Below are 12,722 nucleotides of genomic sequence, written 5' to 3'. Positions count from 1 at the left end.
CAGATCTTTGGAACAGTGGGCTGTGCAAATGAAAAATTTTGTACAGCCCACTGTTCCAAAGATCTGACAGACACCAGTGGGGAGTAAATGCTCCCTGTACCCCTTGTTACGTTCCTCAAGGGGTCTAGTTTCCAAAATGGTATTCCATGTGGGGGTTATTTTGCTGTCCTGGCACCATAGGGGCTTCCTAAATGTGACATGCCCCCCGAGCAAAATTTGCTTTCAAAAAGCCAAATATGACTTCTCTTCTGAGCATTGTAGTTCGCCCATAGTGCACTACAGGTCCACTTATGGGGTACCTGCATACTCAGAAGAGATGGGGTTACAAATTTTGGGGGATATTTTCTGCTATTAACCCTTGCAAAAATGTGAAATTTGGGGGGAAACACACATTTTAGTGAAAAAAATATATATTTTTTTACATATGCAAAAGTCGTGAAACACCTGTGGGGTATTAAGGCTCACTTTATTCCTTGTTACGTTCCTCAAGGGGTCTAGTTTCCAAAATGGTATGGCATGTGTTTTTTTTTTGCTGTTCTGGCACCATAGGGGCTTCCTAAATGCAACATGCCCCCCAAAAACCATTTCAGAAAAACGTACTCTCCAAAATCCCCTTGTCGCTCCTTCGCTTCTGAGCCCTCTACTGCGCCCGCCGAACACTTTACATAAACATATGAGGTATGTGCTTACTCGAGAGAAATTGGGCTACTAATATAAGTATAAATTTTCTCCTTTTACCCTTTGTAAAAATAAAAAAATTGGGTCTACAAGAAAATGCGATTGTAAAAAATGAAGATTGTGAATTTTCTCCTTCACTTTGCTGCTATTCCTGTGAAACACCTAAAGGGTTAAAACGCTGACTGAATGTCATTTTGAATACTTTGGGGGTTGCAGTTTTTATAATGGGGTCACTTGTGGGGTATTTCTAAGATGAAGACCCTTCAAATCCACTTCAAACCTTAACTGGTCCTTGAAAAATAGTGAGTTTGAAAATTTTGTGAAAAATTGGAAAATTGCTGCTGAACTTTGAAGCCCTCTGGTGTCTTCCAAAAGTAAAAACTCATCAATTTTATGATGCAAACATAAAGTAGACATATTGTATATGTGAATAAAAAAAATGATTTGGAATATCCATTTTCCTTACATGCAGAGAGCTTCAAAATTAGAAAAATGCAAAATTTTCAAATTTTTCATCAAATTTGGGGATTTTTCACCAAGAAAGGATGCATGTTACCACAAAATGTTACCACTATGTTAAAGTAGAATATGTCACAAAAAAACAATCTCGGAATCAGAATGATAACTAAAAGCATTCCAGAGTTATTAATGTTTAAAGTGACAGTGGTCAGATGTTCAAAAAATGGCCGGGTCCTAAGGCGTAAAATGGCTGGGTCCTTAAGGGGTTAAGGCCAAAATGGGATGTGTCCTTGAGAGGTTAAACATAAGTGTCCTGCAAACTTCTAGTCCATTGACACTGGGGAAAATGTTAACATTTTAATTACTTAGTTACATATAGTTGTATAGTTCAAAAGGTTAAAAAAGAACAGAGTCCATAAAGTTCAACCTATATTCCTATTGTGTCCCTATTCTGCTAATCCAGAAGAAGGCAAAAAACTCTTATAAGGCTGATGCCTACTGCCTCATACTGGGGGAAAAAATCCCTCCCCGACTCCAAATATGGCAATCAGAATAAATCCCTGGATCAATGTCCTGTCTCTATAAATCTTGTATCCATAACCTGCAATGTTAATACTCTGCAAAAATGTATCCAGACCCCTTTTGAGTTCCCCGTGACCACTTCCTTTGGTAGAAAGTTTCACCCCCTGCCTGTCCTGGTGTAGCCACTTTTCCTTTAGATGTAGTGGATGCTCCCTTGTTATTTATACAGTTGTGAGTACAAAAAAGGTCATAGAAAGAGATCTCTGCACTGCCCCCTAATATGTTTATACATAGTTATTAGGTCGCCCCTTGGCAGTCTTTTTACTAAATAAAATTACCCTAATTCTGATAATCTTACTGGGTACTGTAGTCTTCTCATTCCCCCTTATTATTCTGGTTGCTTATTTTATGTACCAACCTTTTAAGTGGCACCGTATCAAATGCTTACTTGGTACCCAAAAGTATTATGGTTTATGATATAAGTTGTATACCATTTGGCAAGCAAATCATCATAAAGCGAAATGTTTGAAACCAGATGAATCAGTACACTATTGTCTAGTGTACATGGTAACCTTAAAATGAAATCATACATATTAAATTAAATTAAATCATACATATTATGAAATCAATTTAAAAAAATTATGTTTGTTATATGTTAAGGAAACTGTAGTCAAGTATCATAATTTAGTTTAAATACATAGCATAAAAATATTTCTTGTGTACAGTTATTTACCACACTAAACAGACTTAAGCTATATATTGCTTTAAAATTCAGAGAAAAAACAGAACCAAGAGCTGATAAGGGCAGGGTCCTAAGAGGAGGCAAGGTCTAAACCAGTGTGAGGTTCCCCAGCTAGGGATTCCATATATACAGTGCATTGGGAATGTCCTCAGATCCTCAGTACCTCATAATGAGAAAGAGAAAGCTTAATTTTATTAATGTTTGCAAACTTAAAATATTGCATAAGTATTCAGATTATTTACTCATTACTTTGTTGAATCTCCTTTTGCCAGGATGACAGCCTCCAGTCTTCTTGGGGATGATGCTATGAGGTTTACACAACTGAATTTGGGAATTTTTTGCCATTCTTCTTGGCACATCCTATTAAGCTCTGTTATGTTGGTGGACAACCATTTCAATCCTCTCCAGAGATGTACTCTGGATTAGGTTTTTATTAAGAAAATGTATCTATTTTGCTCCATTCAGCTTTCCCTCAACCCTGACCAGTCTCCTTGTCCCAGCTGCTGAAAAACTTTCCCACATGCTACCACCATGCTTCGCTGTAGGGATGGTATTGGCCAGGTGATAAGCAGTGCCTGGTTTTCTCAAGATATAATGCCTAGCATTGAGTCCAGATAGTTCAATTTTGTTTTCATCAGACCAGACAATCTCAGTTCTCAGAATCAAAGTCCTTTAGCTACTTTTTTGCAGACTCCAGGTGGGCTTTCCTGCATTTTTAATTGAGAGGCTTCGTTCTGTCTACTCTTTCATAATGTCCAGATTGTGGAGTGCTGCAGTGATGGTTGACCTTCAGGAGGTTTCTATCATCTGCAGATGGGATCTATGGAAGCCAGAGTGACCATTGGGTTTTTGGTCACCTCTGTTACCAAAGCACTTCTACCTCCTGGCTGTTCCAAACTTTTTTCATTTATGAATTATGGAGGACACTGTGCTCTTGTTTTATGCATCCTTCTCCATATGTTTGCCTTTACGCAGTCCTGTCTCTGAGCTCTACATGTAGTTCTTTCAGCTTATTGGCTTAGCTTATGCTCTGAAATGCATTGTCAGCTGTGAGACCTGATATAGATAGGAGTTTGTCTTTAGAAATCCTGTCCTATCTACTGAATTTACCACAGGTGACTCCAATCAAGGTGTAGAAATGGGAAGAGCAAAAGCAACATTTCAAGTGTTATAACAAAGGGTCTGAATACTTATGTCCATGAGAGTTTAACATTTTCCTTTTTAATAAGTTGCAAAAATGTCTAAAATTCCAGTTTGCCTTTGTCATTATGGGACACTGAACTTTTTTTTATTTTAGCACAAGGCCATAAAATAAAAAAAATTAAAAAGTGAAAAGATCTAAAAACTTTCTAAATGCATTGCATGAATTAGTGACGGTAAGATTGACTTCCATCATTGTTAGTTCCACTGTACTGCTCTTGTTTGACTTTTTCTTTCATATTCAAAGTTTGGCCTATGTTGCTAGAAGATATTGGTTTAAGATATTCTAGTTCTATATATGCATTTTATATTGTTGTTTTATTTGGCTTTTGATCAATAATGGTATGAATGCTTTGATTCTGTGGACAAATACGCACGTGTGAATGTACCCTAAGGTCTCGTTCACACAAGCAGATATTTGTGTGGATTTTCTGCAGATAATCTGCTGCTTTTTATTTTCTGCTGTTTATTTTGTCATTGACTTACCAGCAAAAAATTAAAAAATTAAAAAAAAGCTGAAAAAAAGCTGTGAAAAATAAGCAGATGAAAATCTGCAGCAAAATCCGCACAAAACTATGCAGCGAAATCTGTGAACGAGCCCTATGGCTCAGTTTCCACACAGGTTTTTTTCTGTCATTTTTTGGAAAACAGCCACTGCAGCCAAAGCCAGAAGTCTATTTAAAAGGAATATGAAATATAAAAGAGGGACTTACATGTCTCCTCCCTAATGGATCTGTGGTGACCCACGGTGATAGCGGGACTCGGGGTGTAGCTGTGTAGGTGGATGGGGCAAGATGATATTAACCCCAGGGGCAAGGTGTTATTAACCCCTAATGTTCGTGACGCCAGAGTGGTTTTTGGGTACCGGAACCACATGAATGGTATCTCGCTATTCCAATGCCTAGGCAGTGAAAGGTGAGTCTGCAACCAAGTTATTGTTTAACGGAGGCTTTACTGAGTTAAGACAGGTGTTATTATCTTCACAGCCAGGCCAGAATCCCAGAGAGGTGGCCAGGAACACAGAAGGACCTCACAGCTTGTTGGGACCAATTAGACTTGTAATAGACTTTAGAATCTTGACTTTAGGCTGGACTGAGCCAAAGCCCATTGGTCAAGCTGCGGGTCATGTGTAAAACTGGTGCCCTCTGGGTAACATCATGTGACCTCTCACAGGTCCTTTAGACTAGCTATACATTAATACACTGACTACAATCCTATGACAATAAATGACACTATAGTAACAGCAGGGGAGACACTGCAAAAGAGCCTCAAGGTCACTGAGGGACTCAACCTGACAGGGCCTAAGTGTAGTGTAGGACCATGTCCTGTACTGGGATATCACAGATCCACTTCTGACTTTGGCTCAAAAACTGTGGTGGCAGTTTTCCTAAAAACGTAGGGAAAAACCTATGTAGCTTTATACTGTCATTTCTGGGTTTTCTTTGCTGAATAATATTATTATCAATATATCTCTATATTAAAGGGGTTTTCCAGGATTTTTTTTTATTTGACTATGCTACAGGGGCTGTAAAGTTAGTGTAGTTCATAATATAGTGTCTGTACCTGTGTGTGACGGTTTTCTCACAATTCTTCTGTGATTTTCACTCCAATATTTATTTTTACCAGCATACAAAATTACTGTTGTCTCAGATTTTTCCCAGGTTGCAATGCGGCCGAGACCTGACTCACTAGTCAGCTGATGACAGGGAGCCTGTCTGCTTCAATGGGTGAAGGGATCGCTTGGTGGGGGAGAGATCAAACTGCAACTAATGCAACAGCTGTAGGCACCCTGATTGAAAACCACACTGATTTGAATGGATGCAGCTCATATATGTTTCAATGGGTGGAGTGGCTGATGTGTGGGAGGGAGGAAGATAGAATTGTGGGATTTGCAGTCAAAAAAAGAAAAGTCAAACAGGAAATACCAGTTCACAAAAAGCTAGCCACAGTGTTATGGTAATCTCACAACATAGCCATTTAGTCCCAAGACAAGCGCAGATCCTTCCTAAGCATGTCCATTACTATCTGCCAGGTACGTACAGTGATCCCTCAACTTACAATGGCCTCAACATACAATAGTTTCGACATACAATGGTCTTTTCTGGACCATTGTAAGTTGAAACTAGACTCAACATACAATGTACAGACAGTCCAGATCTGCGAAACATGTTAATGGCTGGAAGAACTGACCAATCAGAATGGGCATTTTACTGGTAAAACCCCTGTATTCCTGAAGTGTACGCACTGACTGATGTCTGGTAGCGCCCCCTACAGTACAGGGAGGTATTACATGTTCTTCTGTACACTTTACCTGTACCAGGGTTAGCTGCTCCTTTGGACACCAGTTGAGGCGACTCCATGTTACTTTTTTAGGACATTGCGTGTACTGTACAGGACCCCGAAGAAGATCCTGTCCTCTACATAGACCAGTGTTTCCCAAGCAGGGTGGCCCCAGCTGTCGCAAAACTACAACTCCTATCATGCCCGGACAGCCTTTGGCTGTCCTGGCATGCTGGGAGTTGTAGTTTTGCAACAGCTGGAGGCCCCCTGCTTGGGAAACACTGACATAGACAGTGATTTACAGCTCCCAGCAGATCTTTCTTACTTTTATATGTAAGTACTTGCTTTATCTATATTAGTTATTCACTTATTTTTCTTTAATTTTCACTTTTTCCTATTTTTGGATGACATTTTGGTGCCTTTAGAACCAATTACCAGGTTTCCATAAAGTTCTGGTCTCAACATACAATGGTTTAACCATACAATGGTCGTCCTGGAACCAATTAATATTGTAACTTGAGGGACCACTGTACTAAAATCCCCTTATGGTGCATAACCCCTTTAACTATTCTGCTTACCATTAATAATAATTTAACATAATTATCTACAAAGCTTAGTGAATAAGCTGGGACTTGACACCCAAAGTTGAAAAAATCGACACTTAAAGGTTACCTCTCATCAAAAAAACTTTTGATATATTATAGATTAATGTATGCAGAATAACTTTACAATTGCATGTTATTAAAAAATATGCTTCTTTCTATTTAATTTTCCACTTTGAAGAAATAACCACTAGGGGTCTCCCTATCAGTCCTGGCAGCAAGCATTTCAGACTCATGCTGGAGTCCTAAACACTACAAGCTGCCAGTCTGCTTTGTTCACAAAGGAGAACACTCAGAGCTGCCAGTCTGCTTTGTTCACAGCCTGTTTGGCTGTGAACAAAGCAGGCTGGCAGCTCTGAGTGTTTAGGACTCCAGCATGAGTCAGAGATGCTTGCTGACAGGACTGATCGGGAAAAATACAATAGAAAGAAGCATATTTTTCATTAACATGCTATTGGAAAGTTATTCAACATTCATTAATCTAAAATATATCAAAAGTTTATTTGATGAGAGGTACCCTTTAAAGTTTAACTTGTCATTAAACTGCAGAGCGTGGCACCTTAGTTAAATGACTGGATCAGATACCATTGTCTAATAATGCAGATATCAGATGGCAAAGCAGCTGAGTAAGCCTAATAACTACATTCTGCCTGTGGCATACTGGCACAGAAGAAAGGACCTGCTGATTGTATAATGTATCCCAAGTTTAGATAAGTAAGATTTTTTTGCTTATTCATTTTTTCACAGTCACATCAAATTCAGTTCAAACTGAGTTTCTTTTTTTAACTTTATCAGTTATATATGTAAATCAGCAAAATCAACATACATTTACACCACTACTGTATTCAGATACTATATAACAGCAGGATACTTACACTAAGGCTGGGTTCACACCACACTTTTGCAATACAATTCCCGTATCAGTTTTTTGATTAAAAAAAACGGATTCCTCAAAACCTGACTAAACTGTATCAAAACGTGTGTACATATTTTAATCCGTATACGGTTTTAAGAAAAAACTTATACGTTTTTAATTTTTCATTCCATTATGAATAAAGTTTCACTTGCTTGATTGAAATTCCAAGAAAAAAACTGTGCAAAGTCAAAAACAGTATAATGAAAATCAGATGGAACCATATGCACATCTGATTCTGTACGGTATAATGTTCAATACGGTTTTTCACGCGGACCAAAATCCGAGGTAGGCTTTGGGTACGGGGAAAAAAAACTGACAAAACAGTACAGGATGCAAAAAGTACACAACTTGATGAATCTTTTGGCATACGGTTTTCAATACGGTTCCGTACGGTTTTCAAATTGAAAACGTAAATGGGAACTGTATTGCAAAAACGTGGTGTGAACCCAGCCTAACACAACTGAAACATAACACTTATACCTCAAACAACACAATATTTGATATTTCTATTGTATTACCTTGTGGGATGCTTTAACCTCCTGACACAACAACTGCACCAGAGGCTTGTAGTAATCTGAAGGTAAAACAGTCTCATCACGGAGACGTACTTGCAGCTGCAGAGACCCAAGGTTTCCCCTAAATAGACGTAACATCAATTAATGTTTGTGAGGATAATATTTCTATATACTGTCTGTATATCTATTTATTTGAGGAATTCACTGCAGCACCCCAGATTAGAAAGTTAGTGAATAGCTTTATTCTATAAATCTTTCACAGGTGATATTTTAGCTACCTCATTCAGCCATTATTAAGCCAGGCTAGCCTTAAAAATGACTATGTGAGGCAGCTGACTGCTGCCCTTTCCTTGATCTTACTAACAGCGACCGGGTCTCCCTTTAGAATGGGCCATAGAGTCGAGCATGCCACCACTACATTTATTCTCATTCTTATGGTAGCTGCCAAAGATAGCCAAGAATGGGTCTCCATTCTCAAGATCCTGTGGATAGGGCAAAACTTTGCAGCTTGGGCAAACCTATATATAGCCACTGAACTGTCCAGATGATCATCAATAGACTGGGTGAAGGAATTGCTCTGAAGGGCTTGTGATGTCTGTCATACAAGTTTTTTTTCTACATTTGTAATAGTGTATTATTTTGTAAATAGTCTTAGGACTGATGTTAAACTTATAGCAGTTTTATTAGTATAGTGTCTAAACCTATTTTATATACTTATTTTTAGATATCTGTACCGATTAGGCCCCTTTCACACTGCTGTTGCTCCCCGTCACGAAAACGGCTGATGAAGTCTCTCTTTTTTTTTTGTGTGTGAGCAACAGGGGAGCAACAGGCAACAACAGTTCCCATCGGCTCCCATTTACTATTATGGGGGTCGCCAGATGCCATTTTTTTTTCCCCGGGCTCCCCCGAAGGCCATCAAACTGCCGTGTGCTAACGGCAGTGTAAAAGAAGCCTAAGTTGTACCTACCCCACTACATTTTGTGTGTTCCTATCCTCCTGTCCAGACTTCTGACTTTCTCACTACTGTGATAATTTCTACTTCTTACTTGTCAGTGCTTTCTGATGTGTGTGCGTGTTAATATAACTATACAAATACTAAAACAGCTCTTCCTATTTCTGAAAATCTCTGATGCCTTTAGTTGTTAAACCAGTTCATAGGGTATAAAGTAAGAGCATGGCTGTATGGGACTTTGGACCCTAAAGATGTACATAACTGTAATTAGTTAGTGTTCCCCTTGGCTGTTGGATTACTGGAGAGAGGCAGTTCAGCCTATTGGCTGTCAATCGGGGGTTAAGGAGGGGACCAGTGTACAGATGTACAGAGGGGAGTGACTAACTGGTCAAGGGGCTGAACTGTGCTGTGCTTCAAAGGCAAATTTGCATATCTTTTTAGTGTCAAAAGATATATTTATTGAAAGCAAGGAAACGGTACAGAGAAATACATTGCAATCATAGTTGAATAGTATAAAAATACATGCAACTAGTTTTGAACCTGATGTAGTCTCATCGTAGACAACAACCGGCAAAAATGCCAACCAACTGGGGCCAGGATCAGTGGACCCGGGGAGGGACGGGGGGTAGGTAAGGATTGGGAAGGCAAGGAGGGTGGGTGATGGAGAGGAAGGGTAAAGGAAGTATCAGTGGGGATAAGTAATCCGTGTTGTGAAATGTTTTAGCCCTATTAATACAGTGCATCACAAAGATAGGTAATATGTCAAGTCCGGGGCATGGGGAGAAGACAGCCATGGTTCCCAAACCTTATCAAAGTTATCTTGCATATCTTTTTAAACGCTGATATCTCAGCAATGGAGTGATCAATTAACTTATAAATAGTAAGTATGAATTAAGGGTCAAGGCCGTATGCAGCCATGCCATACTTGCCATCCTAACAACTTGCTGGCAGGTCTTCTTTAAGTAGTGGTCTTACAGGGATTGTCTAGGACTATCCAGATCTATACACTCCACATCAATTTAGTGAGAATGTGGCTTGAGTGAAACATATTGAACAGTGTTTCTCAAGCGCAGTCCTCAAAACCCCCCCAACAGGTAATATTTTCAAGATTTCCTTAGTCACAGGTGACATAGTTATGGTCAGTGAATCAGGCATCACCACAGTTATATCATCTGTGAAAGACTACGTAAATCCTGAAAACATTACCTGTTGGGGGGTCTTGAGGACAACGCTTGAGAAACACTGGTATAGAATAAAAGATTGGATTTACATGTCTTCTCAGAATCGTGGCAATTTTATTTATTTATTTTTTTAGAAAATTATCCATACAATAGAACAGTAGATATAAAAATCAGGTCAGCAGTGGTCTGAGAATAAATTCTATTTTTAGTTAACATTTAAGATGTGGTAGGCCTGGTAAAAATGCAAAAAGGGAAAGGCTTTCTTACTATACATTGTGTAGAGGGTAAATATAAAACAAGGATAAGGCATACTCTAAATCAAAGAAAAAATTTTGAGACCTGAATTTTTTAATGCAAACTACCATAACCCCTTCCCGCAGAATATATATATATATATATATATATATATATAGATAATAAAGATGTGTGAGTGGCACTGTGCAGGATTTAATCCCAGGATCCAGGCGGGTGCTCAGTCCTGTGTAAGACCAGACCAACACGTCCCAAGTAATGTAATTCCAAAGATAAACAGGGCGGCACTCCAGCGATCCAATATAAAACTTATTTATTCACCCAAAATGTGAAGCGATGTTTCGACCTATGCAACGAGGTCTTTCTCAAGCATGCTTGAGAAAGACCTCATTGAGTAGGTCGAAACGTCGCTTCACATTTTGGGTGAATAAATACGTTTTATATTGGATCGTTGGAGTGCTGCCCTGTTTATCTTTGGAATTATATATATATATATATATATATATATATATATATACGGTGGTGGATGCGGTACCTTTGCACATTGCGCTGTATATATTTACGGCATTCAATAAGTCTGTGCTCCCGTGGTACTGTGTGGGTTAATCAGCGGGAGACCACTTCTGCCTGACACCCCGGGACACATCTGATCGATCGCTAACGGGACCATTGTGATTGGTCCGGACATCAAGGAGGAGCGGGTGTGCGGGCATCCTTATGCGACACGTGCAGCGGGTGTGCAGAGGTCCGGCGGCCACGGCGATGCGGCGGGTAAGTGATCTATGGCCCTTTAGCAGTTTCAGCATGCTTAGTCTGGGCATGCTCAAAGTTGTAGTTTTGTAACATCTGGAGGACCACAGTTTGGAGAACACCGGGTAGTCAACAGCTGTGACCATCCATATGTGGAAGTTGTAGCTTTTTTGGCAGCCCATGGTACTGCTGTGGGTCACTTAGACCAATGGTCTCCAAACTGCAGTCCTCCAGAGTCCCAGGCATGCTGGGAGTTGTAGTTTTGTAGCATCTGTAGGGCCACACTTTGGTTTGGAGACCACTGGTCTAAGTGACCCATCAGTGCATGTGGCTGCCTGCCCCTATCTTTTTATGGGGTGCAGGTTTTTTTTTGCACTTTTTATGGGGGCATATGCGGTACGTGCCACCAGTGACTGTTCTGTGCTGTGTGGCTGGACCATACCCAGCGTGCAGAACGTCCTATTGCTGATCAGTGAATTATTGCTGATCAGTATTTTTTGGGGGTACAGGCATTTTTTTCTTTTTTGGGGGGGGGGGGGGGGGGGAGTCTGAAGTCCGGCCACACAACGCAGAACAATCGTTGGTGGCACAGACCATAAACACCCAGAAAAAAAAAACTGCACTCAAAAAGTGTTGATCAGTAATAATTTAATGATCAGCAATCAGCACAGTCTGCACACTGGGTATGGTCCAGCCACACAGAGCAGAACAGTCACTCTTTTACAAGAGGTAAAAGGAGAAAACGACCCCCCAAAATAAGTAACACAATTTCTCCTGAGTTTAGAAATACCCGATATGTGGACGTAAAGTAAACTGCGGCTGCACAATATGGCTCAGGAGTGAGAGCACACCATGTACATTTGTGATTTGCACAGAGGTGGCTGATCGTTGCAGAGGTTCTGACATAAACGCTAAAAAAAAAAAAAACATGTGACGCGAGTATGGAAATGCCCATATGTGGACGTAAAGTGCTCTGCAGGCGCACGGCGGGGCTTAGTAGTGAAGGAGCAACATCTGGCTTTTGAAGAGAGAATTCTGCTGAAATCGTTTTTGGGGGACAGTGGAAACCTCACCATGTGACCCCATTTTGAAAAATACACCCCTAAAACAATGTAACAAGTGGTGCAGTGAGCATTTACATCCCACAGGTGTCCAAAAGATTTTTGGAACAGTGGGCCGTGAATATGAAAAATTCCCCTTTTCATTTTTCACTATTCCAAAAATCTTTCAAATACCTGTGAGGTGTAAATGTTCACTACAACCCTTGTTAAATTCCTTTAGGGGTTTTGTTTTTAAAAGGAGGTCACATGTGGAGGTTTCCACTGTCTGGGCATGGGGGCTTTATAAACACGATATGGCCCCCGAAACGATTTCAGACAAATTCTCTCTTCAGAAGCCAAATGTTGCTCCTTCACTTCTAAGTCCTGCCGTGTGCCTGCAGAGCACTTTACGTCAACATATGGGGTATTTCCATATTCTGGAGAAATTGGGTTACAAATTCTGGGGTGCTTTTTCTCATTTTACCCTTGTAAAAATGAAACGTTTGTGGCTACAACAACATGCTAGCGTAAAAAAAGGAAATTTTTCATTTTACGGCCCTGTGTTCCAAAAATGTGTTAGACACCTGTGGTGTCCAAATGCTCAATGCATCCATTATTACATTCCTTGAG

The 12,722-nt window shown here is 39.9% G+C and overlaps 1 protein-coding gene across 3 annotated transcripts in view; it reads right to left on the bottom strand.

Annotated features, from left to right (window-relative positions):
- LOC130355929 (ras GTPase-activating protein 4-like) overlaps window positions 1-12,722 on the bottom strand; it is a 262,095-nt gene that overhangs the window by 59,329 nt on the left and 190,044 nt on the right. For all 3 annotated transcript variants that reach the window (XM_056556793.1, XM_056556794.1, XM_056556795.1), the window contains exon 9: window positions 7,918-8,035. In XM_056556793.1, the coding sequence (XP_056412768.1) occupies window positions 7,918-8,035 (118 nt within the window). The remainder of the gene's footprint in view (window positions 1-7,917; window positions 8,036-12,722) is intronic.

Source organism: Hyla sarda, chromosome 2 (genome assembly GCF_029499605.1).
Source record: "Hyla sarda isolate aHylSar1 chromosome 2, aHylSar1.hap1, whole genome shotgun sequence".
Lineage (NCBI taxonomy): Eukaryota > Metazoa > Chordata > Amphibia > Anura > Hylidae > Hyla > Hyla sarda.
Note: the sequence above shows the minus strand (reverse complement) of the source record. Positions and strands in the feature narration are given on the sequence as shown.